This window comes from Empidonax traillii, unplaced genomic scaffold, assembly GCF_003031625.1.
Source record: "Empidonax traillii isolate 1590-97213 ecotype Southwest subspecies unplaced genomic scaffold, ASM303162v1 scaffold129:size1329583, whole genome shotgun sequence".
NCBI classification, from domain to species: Eukaryota; Metazoa; Chordata; class Aves; order Passeriformes; family Tyrannidae; genus Empidonax; species Empidonax traillii.
The window spans coordinates 849513-867075 of NW_020955322.1; the positions used below are offsets into that span (position 1 = coordinate 849513).

The following is a 17563-nucleotide window of genomic DNA, read 5'->3' on the forward strand; positions in this document are numbered from 1 at the left end:
GTTTGTTATTTTAAATATTGCCTTTTTTCTGTCATCCCGTGCCCAGCAGGCACCTCGTGCAGCAGCCTCTGATGGCGATGCCAACCCAGGGCCGGCAGGGAGGGCAGTCCCGCAGTTTTGCTCCGAGCTGCGATCCATCCCCTCAGCCGGGACCTGCCTGCGGAATTCCAGCGGGAATGCAGACATCCTTGCAGGGGAGGAGCTCCCACGGACACCAGCTGAAGCGAGACGCCTCGCCAACCAAAGGTCAAGGTGAGAACAATACGAAACAGAGGCTGATTTAGGAAAATTATTTCCCTTCCCCCCACCCCCATTGCAGAGAGCAATACTGCGTAAAAACACGTAACTTGGGGCTCGTTATTGCTCAGGGTCACGGTCTGGTACTCATGCTCACGCTCAGCATTTCTCCCTGTGCTAAAGGAAAGGGAAGAAAAGGGCTATATCATTTCCTATTTAAAAAACTGACGATAGCAATGCATTTTAATGCTGGTCACAACTAGTATTTTGAGGAAAGGGAATTTAAAAGGGAAACAGTGATTAGCCATGATCCCTCTTAGCAGCAGGGAAGCTCAGGCATTGCTTTTGGTGAGGTTGGGGTGCATCTCATGATGCCTTCGTGCTGCTCTGACCCTGCTCTTAACACTTGGCTGCTTGGAGCTCAGGAAGGGCAGGTGGGGAGGAGCTGAGTTCTTACCTGAACTTGTCGAGACCGTGGGGACAAGAGCAGAGGCAGTTTCTGCTCCCCTGAGGGAGCTGATGGTGATACAGTGGGGAAAGGGAGTGTTGTCTTTTCCTGCTGAGTATGAGGGCGAGTGTCTTGCTCCGGGCTCATGGAACAGTTCTCCCAGCAGCAGGGAGCAGGACAAGAAATCAAACAAACAGCTTTTCCTAATACTTTGAGATTTGTTGCTGTCTCCTGTTTTCCTCTTGTCAAGGTGTATTTTGTGAAACCATTGCCACACTCTGGCTGTGATGCCTGAATGAAAATGGCAGAGGGATTAGGCTCCAGAGAAACAGCACCTGTGCTGAGCCAGATGACATTTTTGCTCTCTTGATCCACTTGGTTGACTATTATGATGTGCTTTCCTGGGAAAGTCAGCGTTTCAGTTCTGTGTTAGGGACGATGATGTCTTAGTCCATGGATAGGTATCCTCCAGGCTGCAGTATTTCATGTGATCACCATTAACTGCAGTGGTGTTTGTGCACCAGCTCAGCAGGGATGGATCTCCGAGCTTTTGTAGAAGTGGTAGTTATAGAAAAGATAAAATGTGATCTTTCTACAAGGTAAAAAGGAAGGTTCTGGATGTATAAACTCCTCTAGCCAAGCACTGCTTGCCCTGATCTGAATAGTCTCATTGATTTTAGTGGATCCATGCTAATTTGCACTTTCTGAGGATTTACCCATCAGTTTCTATCAGTTTTACAGCATGGGATGGAGCAAGAATGTGTTAGAGGGAATACATGTGTGTACACTCAGTTTCTTTTCTTTTTTTTTTTTTTCTTTTTTTTTTTTTTTTTTTTTTTTTTTTTTTTTTTTTTTTTTTAATCTTTCTAACAGCTGTGAATGTGTTCTAGATATCCAGCACATTCTTAGAGAGGAAGGCAGCATATTCTGTTTTACTGCCCAGACTCCAAATGGTAGAGGCAATGCTATCCTTCCCCAGAGTCTTCTTCAAGGGGCAGGGACAGCAAGCTCAGTGTCTTGGTGGAATTCTCCTTTGGGTGCTGCCACTCTGCTTCCTGAAGTCCTTAAGATTTGGTTAGAAATAGCAATACACAAATTGTGAAATGTTTGTTCTCGGTTCTTATTTTGCTTGTGGATGTCCAAATATCACCAAAGCATGACTGCCTCTGTGCCTGGATAAAGTCTTCTGATAAAGTCTTCTGTTGCCAATGTCTCTGGGTGTTTGCAGGGGTGAGGACAGCAGGGTGTGGCTGCTGGGCTGGCCTGCACCTGCCTCTGCACCCAGAGACTTCTCAAGCAGGCAATGATAAACTCCTGGGAAACTTCACATACCCAAATCTGTAAATAGACCCAAGGCTCTTGCGTTTGCTAGTGCAGTCTATAAAAATCAGCTTCCATATAATTTGGGGTTTTTTTTTTTGAAGGTGGATATTCTGTAATCTTCCTGCAGGGAATCCTCATCAGCATCTTCCTGAACTGTAGACTCTGGAATTTAATTTGCTCAGCCTTGCTCCTGGCAGACCATTTCAAAGCAGTAGAACCTGCAATAGCAGAGGGGACAGACAATGGTCCCCAACAGCTCCCTCTGCTCTGCTGGGCTGTGTGCTTAGGCTGTGCCATTTCTGAGCCATGCATCCCCTCTGCCTGCAGATCTCCTGATGATCTCCACGGCCACTTGGGCACTCAAGGCAGAAAGATGAGCAGGTAAGTCAAGGTGACTCTCCCTTTTTTCTGGGTCTGGGTTTAGACATGACATCCCTTGGTTGATGCTAAGCATGGAATACAGTGAGAAATCCAGGGCAGCTTTTCCTGCTTTGTACATGGAGAATGTTTTTACTGGGGTCAGCAACAGGGAAATTACAGAATCCCAGAATGGCCTGGGTTGGAAGGGACCTCAAAGATCATCTAGTTCCACCCCGCTGCCATGGACAGGGACACCTTTCAGGAGATCAGGTGCCTCAGAGCTTCATCCAAGCTGGCTTTAAACACTTCTAGGGGTGGGTCATCCACAGGTTCATGAACTCCTTTGTCTTTACTGGATAGTCTGAAGATATTTATCTGAAGATAAATACTGAATTAACAAAGATGGACTTTTTGCAGTCTCATAATTAATACACACATGACAAAGCATAATTTTAGGTCTGCTGTGCTCAGTTAGCCAGCGGGTACATTAAAGTTTTGCCTCTTGGTGCTCACAAAGCCCTTTTCCCTCTCTCCATTGGTGCAAACGCCTCGGAATGGATCAGTGTTCCTGGCTGGCTGGCAGCATCTCCCCCTGTTGTCCAGCTCAGACGATGCAGCTCTGCACCATGAGGAAGGCGACACATCTCCCGCTCTCTGTGAGCTGATATCAAGTAGACAGGCACCTTCTGAAGTTTTGTGCATGCTGTGCGCTTTTTTTTCTTTGCTGCAACAAGAAAAGCCTTTTCTTTTAACCTGGCTTCCTTTGAAGAAGTAACTCAGGAAGCGTCATGGCCTCTCAAGGTAAGTGCATCTATAGTCTGTATTTTTAGATCATGTTTACAGAAAACTACAGTCTTGTACGTTTCCAGCAATCAGCAGTCTGATGAAATGAGTGTTTCAGGCTAAAACCACATCAGTCAAAGCACAGTTGTTTTGCCTTCCTCTAATTTTTCAGCATCCAAGAGGCTCCTAAGGAGACTAAAATCCATACTAGGGTGTTATTTGAATAAAATATGTTATCAAACGTTAGAATCTGCATTCAGTTATAAAATTCAGTGTTTGTATCTTTGTGCTTAAACCTGTCGGTGCAGAATGCGTGGGAAGGGTAGGCACTGAGGAAAAGGTACCCCTGTTTTTGCACACTTCTTCCCTCTTCCCCTTTGAAAATACTACATCAGCAAATGATTTTCACATTCAAAACTGGCCAGAGTCCTACTAACCATGTATGGAAAATAATATCTGAAGAGTAACTGGATTTTATCAGATCACTCCTATCTAGGTTTGTCTTTGCCATGTACTGGCTTTTGGTAGCAGCTGCTTGGATACTCAGATGTGCAGAGGCAGATGTTGGCCTAGGGAGTTTCAGCAATGTCTCTCCATGTTTGCCAAATTTTTACCCCTCTTTTTTGCTCCCAAAATACTCAAGACCTTCTGCATTTCGAGCATGAAAGGTACACAGCACCAAGCAGGTTTTACAGCATTGTTGTACTCTAGCTATATAGGTGAGGGTGTTTTATTTTGGTTCTCTTTAGCCATATAAGAGAGGTCTGGTTTGCATATTTTTGATGTGTACCAGTTAGTAGAAGCAGTGAAATAGTAATGGTGTGAAATACTGCATTTAGAGTGGAGAAATTTGACAATATACCTCATTTAGGAACATGTACAGAATACTCACTGTATTGTACGGTAACTTCTGAGTTTTCCTATATTAGAAATTAAATAGGAATCATCCATAAAAATAGTCAAAGTGTCAGAGTAGCTCAGATTGTCATTAATAGTTAATGTATTTACTGTTTGATTTTTGTATAGCTTAAAATTTGACAGGTAGAACTGCAATTTGTTGTCTTTTTTTCTCTTTATTATTCAAGAATAACACTAACACTGGGCCACTTCGTGGCATTTCATGTAACAACAAGAGTTACGGCAGTAACAGAACCCTGTGAGGTAAAATGATGCAGAAGAGCATATAAAATATTTATTACCCAGTTATACATTTTTAAAAGCCAGCTACAAATTCAAAGGGGTTACTTCTTCCTGTGGTCTCAGACTTTGAAAGAAAGCAGTGGCTGCAAAGTCAAATTAAGATCAAAATATTATTAAATGATGAATCTTTCACAGTGAGTTCAAATAATGCTAAAGGATCTCATTTAAACCCACAGCAGCAAAAGAGAGATTCAGACTTGGAGCCAAAATTCCTTCAGGACCGCAAACCCTATTGTGCTGAAGTATTGTCACACATGAGATAAAATTACTGATACCCACCTGACACCTCCTCTACGGGAGTTTTAGAGAGTGGTGAGGTCTGCCCTGAGCCCCTCCAGGCTGAACCCCCCCAGCTGCCCTTGTGTGTGTGAGTGCAGACCAGTGACCAGCCCCAGCCTTGTCACACGGGCTCTGTGCTCACCAGCTGAGCAGACCAGGTGCTCTCAGAGACATCTCCTGGTTTAGCTTCACCTGCAGTCAGTCCACTTCTTTGCAAATTCTAAGGCTGCTTTATAAAGTGAATCAGAACTCTTGAAGTGTGGGACCATCAGGAAATTCATTTTGGGTCCTGATTTCTGATCTGAACCAAAGTACTGATACAGTCACATGCAACATGTGGTATTATTGTTGCAGCTTTGATCCAGGAAGCTAACTGCTCTTTGGCCCTGTTAATTTCTAATTTTCTTTTCCTTTTTTATCCATGTAGAGTCTCAAGGACAAACCAACCCCATCTTTAAGGATTGCCTCCCTGGTTCTTCCGACATCCCTGAACAGAATAAGCCTGTTGAACCAACGAGTCTCTGGAAGCAAACATCACACACTCATAACTTGCCACCTGGTCTAGAATACCTGAACCAGGTACTGAATCTTTCCAAATGTTAGAATTGTTATGTTTTCCTCATATGCTGCTTTGATACCTTGAGGGATGAGGTTGTGGTGGGTGGAGATGTAGAGGCTCTTTCCTTGTTTGATATTACTGTGAAATTGGGAGAGTAAGAATAACAAGCTCTTTCTTCATTTCTGTCATTCACTTCTGTAGAAATTAATTTGTTATGCATGCAGCCTCCTTTGCACCAAAACTATTGTTTTCTCCCTTCTAGGACATTTTCTAGGTCATAGTATTATGCATCTCATTGTTCCCCCAGTTTCCTTCCAGCTCCTTAAGATCTCACCCTCAGGGAAATGGTTATTAAACTCCAGCTGGCCTCAAAGAGACTGAAACAGGCAGTGTGTGAAGGAACTGTCACCTCCTCACATCTCATTCTTTGAGGAACATCAGGGTCTCCTGAGCACGTTCCTCCTGCCTCTGCAGGTGAGAGGTTTGCTCTGCTGGGGAGCCAAGCTCCCAAGGAGACTAAAAACCTGCACCCACTCTTCATGGGGCTGAGGGGGAGGAAAGTGCTGATTCCTGAGAGAGGGAAATGCTTGGAAATGGGAGCAGACAAGTAGGCCACAAGGAGGGAAGGAGAGGGGGTGCTTAAGTCTTCTCCATCCTACTGCTAAATGTGTGGCTGTTCCTCTCACCCTGTGAAACCTCTCAGGACTGGGAGCTCACAGCTGTGATGATCTGCAGCTCTGGTGCAGAAGTTTCATGTCTTCCTGAATTTTTTTACCAGGAAGGTAAAAATGGTCACTTTGCCACTGACTCCAGTCTGCATTTCACCTGTGGCTGGATTCTGCCACTCTGATATCTGCTGTGTGAGGAGTCAAACACCCTGCCTGGGATGGGCAGGGACAGAATCAGGCCCCCAGCGTAGTCAGGTCGTGATTCTAATGCCCACATATCTGCTGTGTTTGCATTTTGGTGATGATGGGAAATGTTTACTTCTCTCAAAGTCTGTATTTTTTAGGCACACAGTTCTGGTAGTTTTGTATAGAAGCAGAAATTGAGTGTATTTTATATTTGGAGCTGTTACCTAGATAGCTAATGAAACTGGAGACCCTTCAAAAGCAGTCTTTCATGTGGAGTTATGGCTTTCATTTCCAGGTGCCCAAGCACAAAATGATGTGTGTTGTCAATTACAGGAGCATTTGCTTACAGACTGGAAGCTGCATTTTTTAGTCTAAAAGTGATTCCGATAGTAAATACTTGGCAGGTTACACATCCAGGCTCCTGTAGGAACATGAATTACACCTCAGATTTACCTCAACAATGCAGGCAAGCAAAAACTATCGCTCCATTTTATAGAAGATTTACATCTGATATAAAGGCAGAAAAGCCAGTTGCTTTTAGAATTGTAACTAGAACTGAAGATCTCATTCATGCTTGCTCTGGGCCCCAGAACCATATGCCTGTGCTGCAGCCCTTGCTAAGTATTCTTAATTTTCTCTGCAGTCTGAGAAGTGGGAAGCATGTGTGCAATGCTGATTGTCAGCAGATACCCCCAGCTCGAGTTCCTGTGCATCACAGAGCATTTTGGGGTGTGATGCTGCAGTCATCCTGTCTGTGTGACTAATGAAGCAGGCTCAGACAGGATAGACTGGAGCAGAAAGGAGGTCCCACCAGCAGGGAGAGGGCTGCCTGCAGGATGAATGTGGGATTCACAGCTGCCAGGGTAATCACTTGGAATTTATCCTGGTGGACTCAGAGATTTTCACGTAATGAAACTCTCAAATGGAGACGTTTCTAGAAGAAATGGGCATTTTTTTATGCCATTAGAAGACTGTGTATCCTTCTGCTACTTGTGTGTGTTGGGGAAAGGTGGGTCCAAACTGAAACAGGCACAGACAGGTGCGACTGGAAGGGCATGGGGAGTAGAGAACCTGCTTTAAAAGAAGGCTCCAGTTGTTTCATCTTTAGACTTAAAAAAACACTACCAGAGAGGGAACCGTGACTGAGTACCTAGAAGAATAAACAACTTGTGGGAAAGAGACACATTTAATTTCTATTGCTGGAAGAAAGATTATATAGAAAGTGTTTGTGAATTAATACAGGATATCAAATAGAAAGGACATTCTGGGGTTATCTTCAGCCCGAGTGGGGAAGATAGCTGGATAGATTTGAAAAAGCTGAATATATTTCTTTATAAGAGCATATATATATATATGTTTGACTCTGAAACAAGGATCCAGATTTAGTGAATCTCAGAGGGATCCCTACAATCTCATTCTAAATGGCCACTCAAGGACACAGTATAGAGTGCTGGATAAGAGGAAAGGAAAATATCTGTCCTGTTCTTTAAGGCCTGACAGCAGTATTTCACCCTGCAAATGCGGGGTTCAGGTGAAAGAGCAATTCAGTCAGCTGCTTCAGGTGCACCAGAGAAGGGCAAAAAGCTGCTTCTGCCTCAGCAAACAGACACCATGCTTCCTATAACTATCACAGAAGTGACACTATTTAAATAATTTCCTGCCAAAAAAAAAAGTTACCCAAACCTCATTATCATCTTCCAGATCACAGCCATAATGTGGAGAATTGTTCAGCATCCATCATAAAAGTAAAGGGAACCTTTTCCCCCAGCAGGAATAGACAAGTGAGACCCTGGAGGAGAATTTCCTGAGTGGCTCAGCCTCATGTTGTGCCACCACTCAGGCTTAACCAATTTTGCAAAAAGCTTCTTAGCATAGGCTTGGTTAGACTGATCAGATGTAAATTTAATGCCCACAGAACTGAATACTGAGAATTAGCTGTGTATAAGGAATTGTAACATATCTGAGCTTGAGAGAGAACCAGACCCTTGTAAACCAAAGGGCTTTGGATGCTTTCAAATGCAAGTGCAGAATTCCCTTAATCCACAAGTGCCCCAATAAAAATGCATCAGAATAGCTGCCTGGCAGAAACCAGTGAAAGGGAAAACAAGACTAACAAGTGGTACTGCTGTGTTGTCTCAACATTGTTTATACATTGTGCACAATAAACCAGTGCACAGACCAAAATCACTCAAAGCTTTTAACAGTTCAGGCTCATTAATTTTCTTTTCCCTCTGAAAGTCTATGTGGGGCAAAGAAATCCGTATTAAAATCAATACCAAAATATCAAAATAGCCCTAATATCTTTAACTTGTTTATTCTATTGTCATCAGCAGAGCCCTTCCCGTGAGCTCCAAGAGTTCACATCTCTCATCAAGCCTAAACAAACAGCAGAGATTCTTGGGAGAATATTTTTAAGCCTAAATATTTTTTATTATTTCAATTACTGGCATGCACATTTCAGAGATTAATGAAAGGGATGAAGAAGTTCCTCTTTTTGCCAGCTTTTCTTTGCAGCCTGAACTAGCTGCAGGAGATGACTGGAAGTGACAAATGGCTGCAACAGTTTGAATACGTAGCAGGCAAGATTTATCAATTGTAAAATACGCAGGCACTGGAGAGCTGTGACATGCTGGTCTCAGAAGGTCGCTGTGTGCTTTCTGTCTGCAGCTGTGAGGAATGGCAGGACCCTGTGCCAACCGTTTGCCCATCAGGAATTTATGGAAAAGGCTGGTAAAGCCTTAATATACTAGCCCATAAAACGGGCATAAAAAGTCACATAAAACTGAAAGGTAGACTGAAATTAAGTCTTGCTGGTTTTATAATACCAACAACTGTTCTCTAAAGAAGAATAATGTCAGAGGGATGATAAGCACAGCAAAGCTGGGTCTCATGGCAAGCAGTTTTTCTCCTGCATTTGTAACCAGCTCACGGGGTAAGAAGATTTTTCAGCCAGGTAAGATTTCTTTGTAGAGCTGCTGTTTTGCTCATTCAGGCACCCTGGCATGACCATTTGCCAGATTTAGGATGCAGAGCTCCTGAGGCCCTTTGGGATGTGGTCCCAGCACATTTTAAGGTTGAACCCAGCCTTGTTCACTCCTGCACTGCCACAGTGCCCAGCACCAACCTTAGCCTTGGGATGAGGGGCTTCCCCTCTGCCAGGCAGGAGGAACAGGAGCAAAAAGTGGGTCCTGCTCCTCACACAGCTTTCTGTTGCTGTTGTCTTCCTTATTCCCCCATGAAGATTATTTTTTTCCCAATGTGTGGGTGAATTACATGGCCACAGCACCCAGTGTCACATTCTTTGGCCATAATTTCAGAGAGAATTCTAAAGTGTGATGGAGATAGCCCTCAGGCACCCAGCCTGTGCACCTCTGGGAGGAAAGAAATCCCAGTAACAGGGAGAGGAGCAATAAAAATAGACAGGTGACCACTGGCAGCCCCAGACCTATCCGAGACCCACCATCTTGTTTATTTTTTTTTTTCTAAACAGCTGGACCGGATAATTATTCATCAGCAAGTGGAGCTTCTGGAAGGTATGGTGCAATCCTTGCCACTCTTTGCCAGGGCTGGTACACAGAGGTCTCCAAAAGGCTTCCAAGTCCTGCCCCTTCCTCACTGTGAAGCCTCTCAGTGCCCTCGTGTCAGACTGGGATGTGGTGATGGTGGAGGGAGGGCTCACTTTACTGTATGCATGTTCTGCAGCAAAGCACTGAGAAGAGAAGGATTACAGGGAATAGCCTCTACAACGGTCCTAAATTCTTTCCCTCAGACACCTCCACCTCAGTGTTATTAAAGTCTGACCATCATTCCAATCCATGGAAAAATGTATTGTCTTTAACGATAACTAACAAAGGAGGAACAAAGCAAAGAGAGAAATGAAGGTCAGAAGACAGAAAGTGAGGCAGAAGAGTTTCTAATTACATGGTTTCTCAGAATTTCAAAGTACTGAACAAGTATTAAGTTCTGCAGGTAAAACACTCCAAAATGTTTTTCTCCCATTCAGAACAGTTTTGGTCTGATTCTTGAATGACCCACTGGGTGAAAGCTTAGTTACTGAGGTAGGGCAGCCTCATAGTATTACTTTTCACAGATGATAAAGTAAGAAAAAGCCTAAACCAGAACTCAGGATATGGATTCTATTTTATGATATGTACTTTAGCATACGGCAAATCAAAGCCTTTGAACTAATTTCTTCCAAATACAGACCTGGCATTATTATTTCTTTATAACTGTATATTTTCTTTGTTTTGGTATTTCAAAGCACTTTTCTTTTTAACAATCTGTTTAAAAATCTGTGTCTTTAGAGCATGTACTCATATATACATAGACTGACATCATAATAAATTAACCTTCTACTTGTTTTGCTTTATCAGCCATACTTGGCACAGAGACCTCCAGCAGATACGAGATAAAAAACCACTTGGGGCAAAGAGTTTACTTTGCAGTAGAAGAGAACGAGTGTTTTGACCGTAAGGTGTGCTCGCCGCTGAGGTCGCTCACCATGAGGATTGCGGATAACGCGGGCCGGGAGGTGATCAGGGTGATCAGACCCTTGAGATGCAGCAGCTGCTGGTGCCCCTGCTTCCTGCAGGAGGTGAGGGAAGCCCAAATGCTTTTTGTTCCAGCGTCCTGCCCTATGTGCACAGCGTTGATGAAGCCCCCTGCAGCTCTGCCAGGGTGGCAGGAAGGAATTCACAGCCCCTGCTCGTGCTGGGGCACTGCAGACCTTCCTTTAGATCAACGAGGCCAGGTCCCAGTGTGCCTCCCCTGCCTTCCACGGGACCTCGCTTTCCTTACATCCCTCATAGAGCTGCTGTGTCTGATGATACACAGCTCCCCATTCACATAACACCCCAAAATACTGCTTGCCTTGGCACAGAGAGACATCACCCACTGTGGTCCAGGAGGGGAAAGGATGGAAAATCCCTGGAGGCCGTGGATGTGTCTGGGTGTGGCTGGGGAGCAGCTCTCTGAGGAGGCTGATGCTTCGGTCTGTGGCTCTGCCTCCTCAAGGCCACATATCTCTGGGAAACTGCAGAAAATGGAAGTGAGCTGCTCGGAGTGAAGAGTGGAGGTCCCATAGAGTATCAGAGATTTTCTCCATATTTTTTACTTCTTTCTTGTTTTATGAGAGTGTTTTATATTACACTTATGCTCTCAGCCCTTCATTGGGATTTTAAAAAAAAAGATCCCTTGGTAGCACAGCTATTAAAAAAGCTTATAGGATACTCGCTGATTACAATAACAAAATCCTTTCTCAGTGTATGGCTTTTATAAAGTCTTATTTAAAAGATGTTTGCTTCTGGTGGCACTTTTGAGCTTCATATTTTCCTCTACATTTAAAAACACCACTAGACTGTTTTGCAATATCCAGTTCGCTGTTTGGTAAACTTACATATCACTGTATGCAATAAATAAGTATTTTGGCATTATATAAACAGTACACTATAAAGGAAAAATGTACTAATATGAAATTAGTTTGAAACATTTTGCTGTTGTGGGTTTTTTTTCCTTTTGTTTTCTAGTTAGAAGTTCAGTCCCCACCAGGTACAACAGCTGGGTATGTTGTACAGAACTGGGACCCTTTTCTGCCGAAGTTTACTATACAGAATCAAAGTAAAGAAGATGTACTAAAAATAATTGGCCCATATGCAACCTGTGGCTGTTTTGAAGATGTTGACTTTGAGGTAGGTTTGCTCATGAGTGTTAGGAATTTAAGAGTTTTACTGTTTTGAATAAATTTCTCAGATGAGAGGGGGAATGGGAGATGCTTGAAGAAACCTTGAATGGAGTTTTCTGATGTGAACAAAGTGCTTTGCCTTAGCTGAGAACCATAAGGGAACTTTGGGGTGTATCAACTCATTACCCAAACCAGAAGATTGCAGTGGGTGCTGTCTGAAATGTCAGTACAATGTGAGAAGCAAGCAGATGGTAGCTGAGAACAGATCTGTCCCCTCAGGGGCCAGGGGTCCAGGGCACTGTGATGAGGAGCATGCCAGAAACATGAGACAGGGCAAGACCAACACTATGAGAGAGGAACAAAAGTATAAACTTTCAAATTTGCTTTCCTGCACTTTTCTGTCAGCTCTAAAGATGCTGATTTCCAAACTTGAGACCCTTTCTTGTGTGCCACTCCTAAAGGCAAATTTGACACTAATAGAACATCTCAGCCATAAGAATAAAAGGAGAACCTGACAACTATAGCATACTCTGCATGTCAGGGCACAGTCATTAATTCTGTGGAGATGTCATCAGTGTGCACTTGATTTATTTACATTTATGTCTGCTCCTGTTTTTTATTTGTGCAGGTAAAAGCTCTCAATGAGATGACAACGATTGGCAAAATTTCCAAGTTCTGGTCTGGGTTTGTAAACAACGTCTTTACCAACACTGCCAACTTCGGGATCCAAGTCCCTGTGGATCTTGATGTGAGAATGAAGGCAGTAATGATTGGTGCTTGTTTCCTCATTGTAAGTATGCACAGGGAAAAGGCAGACCTATAGAGGGGTGCAGACTGGGGCCAAAGGCTCATTGGTGTCAGCTGTGATCCTACAAAGGTGTAAGTGCAGTGCAAAGCCAAACCTGATACCTAAAAGATAAATTAGTTGAAAACGTTTCAATTTTTATGTCTGCTTTTGGTTTTTTTTAGTTTTTTTAATTTTTTCTTTATTAAACAAAATATATTCAATATTTAATATGGCAGGATCAAATCTCAACATGTCGAACCTACAAAACTCCCTAAAGCCCCTTACTGGTTTTGAACAAGTGTATGAAACAAAAAAAAGTTATGTTGTTTCTAGTGGTCATTTCAAACCAGTCCAATAGTTCTGTTAAGTGTTCAATGTAAAACCTTCAGGTGATATAAAAATTCCCTTGTGAAGATAAGAATTTTATGAGAAGAACACTCAGTGCTAGGGGTAAAGATGAAGTTAAGATGCCCATTTTCTAGAATTACAAATTGGTATTTGTTGTGTACCTCTTCTGCCAACACAGTTGTGTCAATATTAACATGCAGTGGTTTCACAATCATCTGTGATACTTACAGAAAATATAAAACAAAATTTAAAAAATATTTAAATTATTCACTGAAAAGTGTTTGCCTTAAAATTGCTGCAATTCATAAAATTTTGCTTTTGCTAGGATAGAAATGACAGTTAAGGTTTTTGGATTGTCCCCCCCAAAACTCCTGTTGCTCAGTGGCAGTGATGGAAAGTGATTGCCTAATCTAATTACTTTGTGTAACAACAACCTACAAGTAAGACTTTTGATAGTAATTGTTGCATTTTTATGCCTTCCATCTCTAATTCACAGTTTGTTTATTTGTAGGACTTAATGTTCTTTGAAAACTCTTTGGATGGATTATAACAAGATGACAGAAACAATGAAATATGCAGAATGTGTTTCAGGAGGTAGAAATGAACATAAATTGATCCTCTTGCTTTGAAGACTTACACATTAGATACTTCCTAATTCTTTTTCATTTTCCTCCAGAAATCACTTGAGCTTTGGACATGATTTTGAACTGCAAAAATCCTTGTTCCTTATAGGAAAAGACAGGGAGCTAATGATGATGTTTATTAAAATATGTCTCCCGTAAATAACAATTTGCCACTTACACTTTATGTGTGTTGGAGCTAAACACGTACTTTTCCCACAGAGCGCTGTTGCTTTGGAACAGTGCTGTTCTCTTCCTTCTCTTTTGATGTTCCTGCATGGGAAATCATGAAAGGTTAGGTGAAGGCTTGCAGCATCATTGATGAAAGTCTGTGTTTAGAGAAGCCTTTGATGTTTTGCAGGTGCTGGTACCAGGTACTACCCCCACGAGGGTGTGTTCGGGGGGGGGAGCTGCTTCTTTATAATTTTCGAAGTAATTTTCTGATTTGCTATTTAATTAATAGTAGCAAACTGATATTGAAAGTAACAAATACAAGGACATCATGAGATGGGGAGTTCAAGATGTTACCTGTTCCAGTGTGCTGAAAGAAGGGAAGTTATGCTGGCAAGTAAATTAATTTTATGGCAAAGATTGTTTTAATGAGTGGCAGCCAGAAATGAGGCTGCCAACACTAGACTTGGGAATGTTAGCTCTGTTCAGGAAATCTGGGCTTCCTCTATTTCCACTGAAGGCAGGCCACATAAAAGATTTGAGAGGTGATCCTCTCTACGCTGGAGGCACACAAAGCACTTCACTTTGAACTACCCAGTGGTAAAGATTCTTGCTGCCATCCACTCAAGGTCTTCCTTAAAAGGTTTGCTCTCTGTTACAATATCTGGTGGTTGATAATTTTTCATTCAGACTTGCCTGAGGCCATCCTAGAACGGAATTATTCTTTTCCTTTGGCAAGCTCAGGTATTTTCTACGATAGGGCTGTGCAAAAAGAGCTTTTTCTAGTTCAGTGGTTGTACTGTTCATCCCCTCAGTAACGTCTCATACTGTTCCCAAACATTCCCACCAACAGGTTTTTACTCATACAAGCTTCATTTTTTGAAACATCCATGATATATATGGAAGACATAAACAGAAACTTTTTCTTTTGTTGCAAAATATTTGCTGTATAAACTTGCTTATGCTTCTCAAAAACTCCAGTGGGTCTTTCAAGAAGCAAACCAGTGCCATAAAATATTGGTGGTAAACCCAGCATAATCACCAGTCAAGTTTCTAAGGGGAACATTTTACAAATCACTGGAAATGCTGGATTTTTTTTTTTTCAGTGTGAACCAGTAATTCAATTCTTGCAAACAACCAACACATCAACGGAAAGAGAGGAGATAATGAATAATTCATAAAAATGAAAAAGAGCTAAATTTATCAGGTGATTAATTCTCAACAAATATTTAGACTAATTTTAAATTAATGTTCATGGATATGAATTCAAACACAGTGAAGTCAGGAAGTTGCAACTAACGTTCCCATAGTGAAATTAACTCAGGAATGCTTATAGATTTAAACAGTATGTTTGAGATTATATACCACACTTGGGTATTTATACAGATTTACATATGTCTTGAAAATAATTGTGGTTAACAAGCTCTGACAATCATCATTATCTGTTAACCATTTCGTCACTGGCTCTCGCTGTAACCCTCAGCAGTGCAATCAGGATGCACAAGGTATGAGCTCGCAGGGAACCATTGCTGCCACCTTTCCCAGGAGGAACACCCTGTCAGCTTCGTGGGCAAGAAGCTCCCTCCTGTGGAAATTTATGGTTTTGCAGAGGAATAAAGGACGGTTTTTGCTATTCTCGCTAATTTCACGCTCTTGAATCCAGCCCTTTCACTCCTGACTTACTCTGATGTAGACTGAGAAAAAGAGCCAGATCTTTGTATTATTTTTTTTTCTTTAAATCTCTTTTCCATTTTAGACAGAAGTGAGTATTATTGTAGAGCATAATCTTGTCTTGTGCAAAACCACGTTTGTGCAGTGTTGTTGAGCTGTGTGTGTCTGAACTGTCAGCCTGGTAAGATCAGCAGGATCCCCTTTTCCTCTGCAATTTCAGTCTTCTTATGATCCTTAACAAGCCAAAGACATCTCTGAAGCAAATCTGTCCTACCTCCTTTGAAGTCAACACAAAATAGGGTTTTATTTCCCTGCAGGGCTGAGTTTGTCTATGAGTGTCCATGTAAATACCTTGTAGGTAAGCAATACGTGCATATATATTTTTTTTTTTAATGAACTGCAACCAGATGATAATACTGGATTTCTTGCAGTTGGTGACTTTATTGCTGTTTTTTGTGTTAATACACCTTTTTTTTGCTGTTAATGTGAATGTATACGAGTATGTTTGAATGCTTCTGGTTGCCCTCAGAGGCAGCCTCTGGGACTCACAGGAAGAGACTCAGGCCCTGAATAGAAGAAGCACTGGGGCTGGGATTGCTCCTTCTCCTTAGAACTCCCTCAGCAGCCTGCTGGACTTTCATCCCACCCATCAGCATTCTGGTAGAAATTCAGTGCCAGTTCTTTTTCAGCTGGAAGGTCGTTCCTCCTGATCACAGCTGCGACACAGAGGCAAGTATTCATCCTCAGCAAAGAGGATGGAGTTCTGGGTGACATTACTAAAGGAGAGCTGATGTGGACTAAGATTTGAATAACCTGCAGCTCTAACTAATAACTCCTGTTAACAGCCATGTGTTTCCCGTTATGGGAGCTGTGCATGCTCACCTTTCCCAGTTCCCCCACGGGCTGGGAGTGGCTCTCCAAAGGAGAACTCAGTGTCTCCCGAAGGCTCACAGGTATTCTCTAAAGCAAATTCCTGTTCTGGTTATCATCTAGAAACAAACATGATAGTTCTAACGACACAGAAATTTTACTAAATCCAGCCAAGCATATATTCTCCCTCTTAATCACTAGACAAACTGTAAATCTGTGCAGTACACATTCCTTGTGTTCAGTAGATGGCAGCAGCAGCCCATTATGGCAATATTTCCCTTTTCACATACCATAAACTGTACCCAGGATGCAGATTAAAGTTCAGCATACCTTTAACCTCTAACTGAATTCTGCTCTTAACTGGAGGATTTTATTTTATGTGTCACACAATGCTGGGTTCTCTTTGTTGTCTGCAGCTTACAGCTGGATTGGTGGTTATTTTGGGAGATGTGGTTGAGGCGTGGGCAGAATTCAGTCCACCCCAAAGTGAGCTCTTCTGGTCAGCACTAAACCTATTTTTTTGCACCTGGAGCATCTCTCCAGCTTCCACAGGTGGACAAAGGAGAAGCCTCAGCCCCAGGGCACTCCCCACCTGCAGAAACAGAAAGTGCCATGTCTAAAAGAGGTTGCTTTTTTGGTGGTGTCCCTAGAAATGCAGGTGTTTTCTGTGGGTAAAATGACATGTCATGCCATGTCATGACAGTCTATCACTGTGTGCTCTTCTGGGACAGAGGGATGGAAATCGCCTGTAGTGCCACAAACCCAGATGACACCAGTACCTGGGGAGGAGCTGGTCTGTCCCTGGGATGATCGTAAGAGAGTAGAGACGCATCATCCCTGTAAGTTCTGAGATTTTTTTTTTGTTGTCTTATAATTTGCTGGATGCAAAAGTGTACTACTCTTCATAGACTTTGATGTGTGTATTGAAAAAATCATTTTGTGTCAATTGGGTTACTTGTTTTAGGATTAGACAAACCTGGAAATGATCCAAAATACACATTTCCTAACAGAGTTGCCTAAGTGGAGCTGTTTGGGAAAAAAAAATGGAATTTCCTCCCCCTGGCCCTCATCCTAATTTTTTTCAATTAGAATGGTATGTTCTATGTTTGAATGATAAATACTAGTTTAATTCAAATATCAACTTTAGGTTTTAAAATGTGCTTTTTCTTCCCTAAAACTGGATCCCTTGAGGGCAAAACCCACTTTAGCTCCTTAGGGAAAATTACCTCTATACTGTGAAAAGATTTTTTTTTTTTTTTCTGGAATCCTGGATGTTTTTCTAAACTTGATCCCTCTTAGGAATAGCTTCCTCAATGCCATATCATTACTGAAGTACTCTATTAGCACCTGCCAGAAGACAGCATCTTATCCAT

At 42.3% G+C, this 17563-nt stretch overlaps 1 protein-coding gene across 4 annotated transcripts; it reads left to right on the forward strand.

Moving 5' to 3' along the window:
* The first annotated feature begins 214 nt into the window (after positions 1-214).
* On the forward strand, positions 215-13660 carry PLSCR5 (phospholipid scramblase family member 5). Of its 4 annotated transcripts, XM_027883587.1 has the most exons (10): positions 219-252; positions 2313-2389; positions 2952-3169; positions 5058-5209; positions 9534-9576; positions 10417-10637; positions 11569-11730; positions 12352-12513; positions 13370-13452; positions 13535-13660. In XM_027883587.1, exons 3-9 carry the CDS (start codon positions 3157-3159, stop codon positions 13406-13408), a joined length of 792 nt encoding a protein of 263 aa, XP_027739388.1. In that variant the 5' UTR covers positions 219-252; positions 2313-2389; positions 2952-3156; the 3' UTR covers positions 13409-13452; positions 13535-13660. The 4 variants fall into 4 exon arrangements, with proteins under 4 accessions (XP_027739387.1, XP_027739388.1, XP_027739384.1 ...); XM_027883583.1 differs by having other exon boundaries at positions 13370-13660; XM_027883586.1 differs by lacking the exon at positions 2313-2389 and having other exon boundaries at positions 215-252; positions 13370-13660.
* Positions 13661-17563: the final 3903 nt, after the last annotated feature.

Excerpts from the sequence above, each read along its gene's own strand:
- PLSCR5 (XM_027883586.1), top strand. Across the intron at positions 9,577-10,416 it reads GCAAGTGGAGCTTCTGGAAG|CCATACTTGGCACAGAGACC; the intron begins GTATGGTGCAAT and ends TTGCTTTATCAG. Across the intron at positions 10,638-11,568 it reads GCCCCTGCTTCCTGCAGGAG|TTAGAAGTTCAGTCCCCACC; the intron begins GTGAGGGAAGCC and ends TTTGTTTTCTAG.